The 7268-nt window shown below is 46.4% G+C and overlaps 1 protein-coding gene across 1 annotated transcript in view; it reads right to left on the bottom strand.

Moving 5' to 3' along the window:
• RCAN2 (regulator of calcineurin 2) overlaps positions 1–7067 on the bottom strand; it is a 251350-nt gene extending 244283 nt beyond the window's left edge. The window contains exon 1 of the mRNA XM_004710803.2: positions 6841–7067. Within this exon, the coding sequence (XP_004710860.1) occupies positions 6841–7065 (225 nt within the window). The 5' untranslated portion in view covers positions 7066–7067. The remainder of the gene's footprint in view (positions 1–6840) is intronic.
• Positions 7068–7268: the final 201 nt, after the last annotated feature.

Raw genomic sequence — 7268 nt, 5'->3', positions numbered from 1 at the left:
AAAAAACAGGTTTATTCACGTGAAGAGAGTATCTTAACTATTAGCGTGCTTTGGACCCAACCCAGGAAGGTTTAAGGTAAATCTTGCTGGGGCATCGCCCAAGTTGTCTCCATCTGAAATTCTTTGATGCGACTGTCCGTGGTGAAGGAGAGTCCACTTTCTTTCTTGCACCTGTTTTTCCACAGTCAAATATGGTAGGTTAAGAACTGGATTAAGCATCAAGAAACCTTGCTCTAATCTTCGCTGTATCTCAAATTAATTACCCACTCCCAGCACATCCACCTCTTTGTGTCTTAATTCAGTCAGTGTTTTCATAAGTGAAGGTATAATTTAATATTGATAGAGCTTCTATTTCATCTTGCTTGGATCCAATTAATGCTCATCGAGGCAGCAGTCAAGAAACTGGATGACATATTTCCTTGAGCAAATCTGCTGCACAAGACTTCTTTAAAGTGTGGATAAGCAGGAATGGTACTTTGAAGACTATTTTTTGCTTTTTTGAATGCATGTGAAAGTTGGATACTGAATAAGGAAGACCAAAGAATTAATGCATTTGAATTATAATACTAGTAAAGAATATGTAATATACTATGGACTGCCAGAAGAACAAATGAATCTGTCTTGCAAGAAGTACAGCCAGAATGGTCCTTGGAAACCAGGGTGGCACGACTCTCTCCTGCTTCAGACATGTTATCAAGAGACACCGGTCCTTAGAAAGACGCCATGCTTGGTAAAATGGAAGGGCAGCATATGAGATGGACGGACATAGTGGCTGCAACAACGGGCCCAAACATAAGAACAACTGTGAGGATGGCGCAAGGCTGGCCAGTGCGTTGTGTTGCTGTTACCTTGGGTCGCTATGAGTTGAAGCCAACCTGAGGGCACCTAAGGACAGCAGCATGGCCACTACAATGTGCCAAGCCCTGGGTGAGGGGCCAGGAACACAAAGAAGAATACAAGTTTTCTCTGCTTGAAGGGACTTCCAAGTCAGTTACGGCAAAACATCAACGAAGAAAAGAAAATGCCTGATACAAAGTGTTTTGTTATATACGCTCCTTGAAGTAGGCTGTCTGGATCAGGATAAACCTGTGTGCCCAGCAGTAACTGTCCTGTGGACCTGGAGGCTGTCCAATGGACCCAGAATCAGACCATTGATCCGGAGTTTCAAAACAGGGGGTGGCGGTGACGGCAGTGACAGCAAATCAGGCTTTAGTCCGAAAAGGAGTCTCAATAGTATCCATGGAGAAACGGGAAAGGTCATAGAGACAGTGTCCCTGTCCAGTGCTCACCCTGGCTTCACTGTGGCCTTTATTCCCGACAGAGAGCGGCGTCTTAGTATGGACGAATGCATTGAATGCTCAGCATGATAGCATTCAATCCAGACTTCCATGCTGGATTCTTCTTAGACATGTGGTGCACAGCTTAATATTCCACAGCTCCACAATTCCCTGGGTAAAAGGTTTAGACCCTAATTAGTGTGCATGCAGGATTTGGGGATTTGGAAAGGAAATTCGGTGCAAAGAACACATATGGTATAGTGCCCCCGCTAGGTCTGAGATAGGCAAAATTTCTAATCTCCTTTGTAACTTTGAACACCCCATAAGGGGCCAGCAATGAATCCCAAACCTGTTATTGTCCAGTTGATTGTGACACATGGTTAACCCCAAGTGTGTCAGCGAAGAACATGGCAATTCAGGTGTGTCAGAGTAGAACTGGGCTCCAGCAGGTTCTCAATGCCAATTTTAGAACGAGATCTACAGGCCTTTCTTCTAAAGCAATGAGTTCAAACCTCCAACCTTGATTCAGTTAGCAACCCAGTGTGCTAACTGCTATCCACACCACCAAGTGACTCTCCCCAGGAATGAAAGACAGGACTATCTCTGCAGAGAAGCATATGGATATTCACACTACATTCACGTTTCCCATTGGTTCAGGTAGTTACTGAAGACAAATTAGGTCAAGTGAGATTCTGTCTCCAAATGAGTCATGGGAAAAAGGGAAAAAAAGACGCAAAACAAAACAAAAATCATGCCCTGGTTCTCAGACCTTTGCAGATTTTAGAAATGAGGGTATCAGTATTGAGGACATGAAGTTGTGTAGATCGAAGAGTATATTCACATTCTTCGTGGACACTCGGCTGGCGTTACCTTGTACTCAAGAAATAAAGCAATGATCGCAAGTAATGGCAGATTTAACTCTTACAACCCTCCAGGGGAATGCCTACTGTTGAGTGTTAGACTAGATTCGCATTTCCTTCGGCACACTTCCGGAGACGAAATCGGTTGAAATTCATAGTGAGGGACCACTGAGTGCACACTGTGAAGCTGAGACTCGCTCTAATCCCTTGTAGTGCATGGAGACAATCCGTTTGTGAGAAACACAAACACTAAGTGTGGTCAGTAGAGCCTGGTCTTTCAACTCTTTCCAATTATGGTAGGCTGTATCCTTTTGTGTTTAGCTTAAGGACCCCCATATTTTATTATCTTAATGGATGTGTGAGTGTGCCTGCACACACAGTCAGACAATGCATGTAGTTCACATCACTACATTATCATCTGTCCGCTTATTCCGTGTTGACTGCTCTCCGTGGACTACAAATTCAATGTCTTCGTGCCTGACTAACCACCGGAGCATCCCTGGATGGGAGTACTATGCCCATGTTCAATAAATATTTGTAAATGGAGAGGCAGTATTTCACAGTATTTGAGAGCATGGCTGCGGGAGCTTGGCAGCCCAGTACAACTCCCAGCTCTGCTGCATCTTGGCTTTGAGTCTGTGGACAAGTTGTTCAAACTCTCTGCATCAGTGTCTGCGTTTGTCAAACTCAGCATCACGAGACTTACTGGATCAACTTAGACAGCCTACGTATGCCATGATAACAAACACCAGACCTCCATGGCTTGAAACAAAGATTTTTTTTGTCTTGTTTTATCACATGTTCATAATAGATTGGCTAGAACTCAGCCATTTGTCACCCGCAGGACCCAGACAGCCTGGGCAAGCATGGCCTCGCTCCATGTGGCCTCAGAGCAAAGAGAACATCATTTACAGCCTAACACTGGTAAATAAATATTTGGCCTGAAAGTGACATCAGTCTCTTCTGTTTACACAGAGGAATCACCTGACTCCTCCCCTTCCTGCCATGCACCAGGAGGTGCACAGGGGCACAAAGACACCCCCCCCCCATCCCACCCTTCACAGGGCTGTCATGATATTAAAAGGCTTAATGTGGGGAAAGCACTTAAAAATTCATCTGCCATCTAGTTACATACTATGCTTGTTGCTGCTTTTACTAGTTTATTAAACTGAACGAATCCGTGTTTTCGCAGATGACCTGCAAACTTCAGGTTTCTCCAGATCAGCCTGAATCCGAGTAAATGTTGCATGCCCGTTGTTTTATTGCCCTTTCGTGACCAAATCAAAATCCACACCCACAGTGCCATCAAGTCGACTCTGTCTCATAGCAACCCGACAGGTCCGTCTGAGAACTGCGCATTAGGCTTCCCGTTCTGCGACTTTCCCTGGAGCGGGCAGTAGAACCACCAGCTGTAGGGTTACTTGCCCGCTGCTTATCCCACAGCGCTCACAGGGACCCTTTGTTGAGCAACCAGGGAGTGCTAATGCCCCAGGGACAGACTCTTCTCTTCCATGCCAACCCAGCACCACTCTCAGGATTTTCCCTCCAACCTCATCTGCCTTGATTTGGACCCCAGAGGGCAAACCCAGGGGGGTAGTCGAAGGGAAATGAGCCCCAGTCATTTCTAGGTGTTGGCCGCTGTGAAGTTCCCGGTGCTAAATGTGTTTCACACAAAAATTGATGCTTCAAGCTGTGGCGTGCAAACAGCAGTCTGTCTTTCTCCGTTTCAGATGCCTGCTTCCTCCAGCTCTGGCTCGCCTTTGTGTTTATGTCAACAACTCTCAACCATCTGGACCACAGAGAGCCACTTGGAAGGGTGTGCTCACTCCTTGCAAGAAAGCACCAAACCAAAGGACGACCTCCCAGCATGTCTGCCGAACAGAAAACGGGACTGAACATCACAGCCCTCATGGAGCGGTTTAAAAAAGGAATGTTCCTGAGGTGTCAGAATCAAAGGACTTAAATCGAAGAGCAGAGAAGAGCGTGTCAGAATACCTGCCACTCCGACAAGCAGAGACCCAGTACTAGAAGATCCTATCCTGTGGTGTTACCTGTTCAGGTATGATGAGCAGTCAAGTTCTGTGCCATCCAAATTACCTCAAGATGGAAAGGCCTGGGGGAAGTGTGTCAGCCAGGTGGGCAAACGGAGCGGAGGCTTCCGCTCGCCTCGTCTGCGATCGTCAGCTCCAAATCTCTCAGTCCTACCCGAGGGAGGAGACCAGCAGTCGGAAGCATCTCCAGGATAACAAGGAAGCTAAAATGTTAGCATCCCCAACCTTTCAGGGTAGGGGGCAAATCCTAGTCATGTATACTCTGTTGATATATATGTATGAGAGGGCGAGAAAAAGTTCATGGGAGAATTCCAGTCTCTTGTCATTCCATTTTCCCATAGGCCTGTTTAATGTCCCCCTGCACCCTGTCTGTATCTATAGGAGCCTGGCTGGTCCAGTGGTTCGGTAGTTGGTTGAGAACTAAAAGGTTAGTGAAATGAGTCCCCCAGGTACCCGGCAAGAGAAAGATGTTTCAGAGGGTGGCTACGAGCCAAAATTAATAGCGGTGGCCATGGTGGTGGTGGTGGTGATGGTGGTGGTGGTGGTGGTGGTGGTGGTGGTGGTGGGTGTTGAATTTGGTCATAGGTCAGACTATCAAAATAAATGAGGGTAGCCATCTGTGTGTGAATTCTTCTCAGACCTCTCTCATTCTATGTCCTTATTCTGGTTCCCTGACCCCTCATGTTGAGTAGCTCTCGTCCTTGAAACCGGCCCATTTCTAGGTTGCTTTGTTTCAATCGAGTGAGAGGCATCTCTAAGCAAGAACGAATGCTCATCCTCAGGAAGCCTCAAAGGAAACGCCTTTTAATTATTGATCAGACACATAAGGGGACAGAATGAGAAAGCAGGGGCACGTCGTCCCTAGTTTCTGTACAGAGTCTGTCACCGGAAATCACTTCTCCTGAGTAAACGACACTGTTTGATAACCCAGTTGTAACCACACAACGCACACTCCTGGTTTCTTTTCTAGGGATCATGTGCCGTTTCCTTACTTTCTGCCATCTGGCGATTGTACCACTGCCGACTCGTCATGTATAATTCCTTGGATTCCAAGCTATTTTCAGGCCCTCATTTCAATCGCCCAACTCCAAAACAACAGTATTATAAACCTATCTTTAAACAGTTCAAATTGATTCCTAAGCCCGAGGGTAGCTTTCTTGGGACTATCAGGATTACCTACAAGACCATAAACATGCACAAGACAGGCTTCCAGTGATCATGTTTGGTCCACAGAGTATAGACTCCACAACTGGCAAAAGAAGTAGGCATTTGTGAAATATCGATCATAAACCCTAGCCCCGGCCTCCAACACAGACTCCAACTAGACTTTCGTTTACAGATGAGAAAAAGACCCCACCCCCAAAATCCTGCCCATATTTACAGATGTTTGATGCTGGATATTTACAACCACAAATCCACATCCAAAGGGAAAGATGTTGTTCTTTCCAACCCCATCCATTCAAAGGTCATGGAAATATGGGTTAAACTGTAGAAAGATCTCCAAATATGATACTTCCTCTGATTCTTTGAAACAGGGGTCCTCAAACTACAGCCCATGGGCCACATGCAGCCCGCTGAGGACATTTATCTGGCCCACCGGGTGCTTTTGCCCCGTTTTGTTTTTTCACTTCAAAATAAGATATGTGCAGTGTGCATAGGAATTTGTTCATAGCTTTTTTTTTATACTATAGTCCAGCCCTCCAATGGTCTGAGGGACAGTGAACTGGCCCCCTGTTTAAAAAGTTTGAGGACCCCTGCTTTGAAAGGTGTTTAAAATGGCATTTAAAGCGGTTTAAACTTTAAGATAATTAAATTAAATCAAGTTAGTTTCTTCAAATGCAACACTTCATTTTCTGGAAAATTCTTGTATACAGACCACCTCATTCTCCAGGGATTGCAAATCAAGGTGCTACCCTGCCACTCAAATCCTGATACCACACACAGCGCAGCACCATCCACCATAGTAAGGTCACTATCATCAAGTGGAGTCCATCTGAGAAAGGCCCTATAGGATGGAGTGGAAACACCTCTGTGGATTGCTGAGACCAACTCTTTACAGGAGTAGAGAGCCTGTCTTTCTCCCAAGAAGTGGCTGGTGGATTCTAACTGCTGACCTTGCAGCTAGCAGCCCAACCTGTAACCCATGAGGCCACCCTCCTATCAGTGAGCAAAGTGGTACACAACCAGCTTATCTGCTCCAGGGAACTCTTGCAGGAGTCCCAATTTACGATGCTATTTTCAAAACATTCGCCAATCCACGGGAAGGGGGGGTGTGTGCATTGTTTGAGAAAGGCAAATTAGGTGATTTGGCAGAATAAGGGAAAATAAAACTTTTAGGAGTTGAAGACATCTGCTTCCTGGTCCAATGGGTGTCTCTTGCCATCTGCATTCCTGGCAACCCAGTTTTGTCTTAGACAGACCGACGAGTCCCAGAGGACTTGAACGGATTCAACACAGTCTCCTCTACAGCCTAGTCATTTGCCCTTCCAACATTAGCCAATAATAGGACAGGCTTTGCTCACCCTTCCAGGCATACCAAGGAGAAAGCCAACCAAACACTTTCAAAAACATCAACCACCAGTTAGCAACCAGAAGCCTTTTAGAGAATGCCACCTGCCCCCACATTTCAGGAGTAGCAAAAAGGCAGCCTACCTTGCTCTCCTCCCGTTCGAACACAGACTGGTGCACGTTGCACGCAAACAAGGAGTTGGGGAGGTCGTTGAAGTCGGTGATGGCTTGAAAGGCTTCCTCAGCGAAGCACTGGGTGACAGCCCAGTCTCTGTCGATGCAGCAGAGTAGCAAAAGCCCTCCATCCTCCGAGATGTGCACAGGCTGCCCCGGGCTCCTCATGCCGATGAAGAACGATTCTCCCCTCATCTCTGAGGAGACAAGGAAGGTCAGGTGTTAGAGATACAGATGCAGTTCTCTATCCTCTGGGTTGGGGAAGGGGAGTGTAACTAGGAGCCATAGGGGCTGTTGGGGGAGGACAGATTCAGGAAGTCCACGTTGCTGTATCCTCTGGCTCTCTAAACCACAATTTCTCCAACAACTTTGCTTCTGGGCAAGAATGTATCGTGCTG

The sequence above is a fragment of the Echinops telfairi genome, unplaced genomic scaffold (assembly GCF_000313985.2).
Source record: "Echinops telfairi isolate 266 unplaced genomic scaffold, ASM31398v2 ScPeMD7_3533;HRSCAF=4204_1, whole genome shotgun sequence".
Taxonomy (NCBI): Eukaryota; Metazoa; Chordata; class Mammalia; order Afrosoricida; family Tenrecidae; genus Echinops; species Echinops telfairi.
The sequence above is the reverse complement of the archived record's forward strand: the minus strand, read 5'-3'. Positions and strand labels throughout refer to the sequence as shown.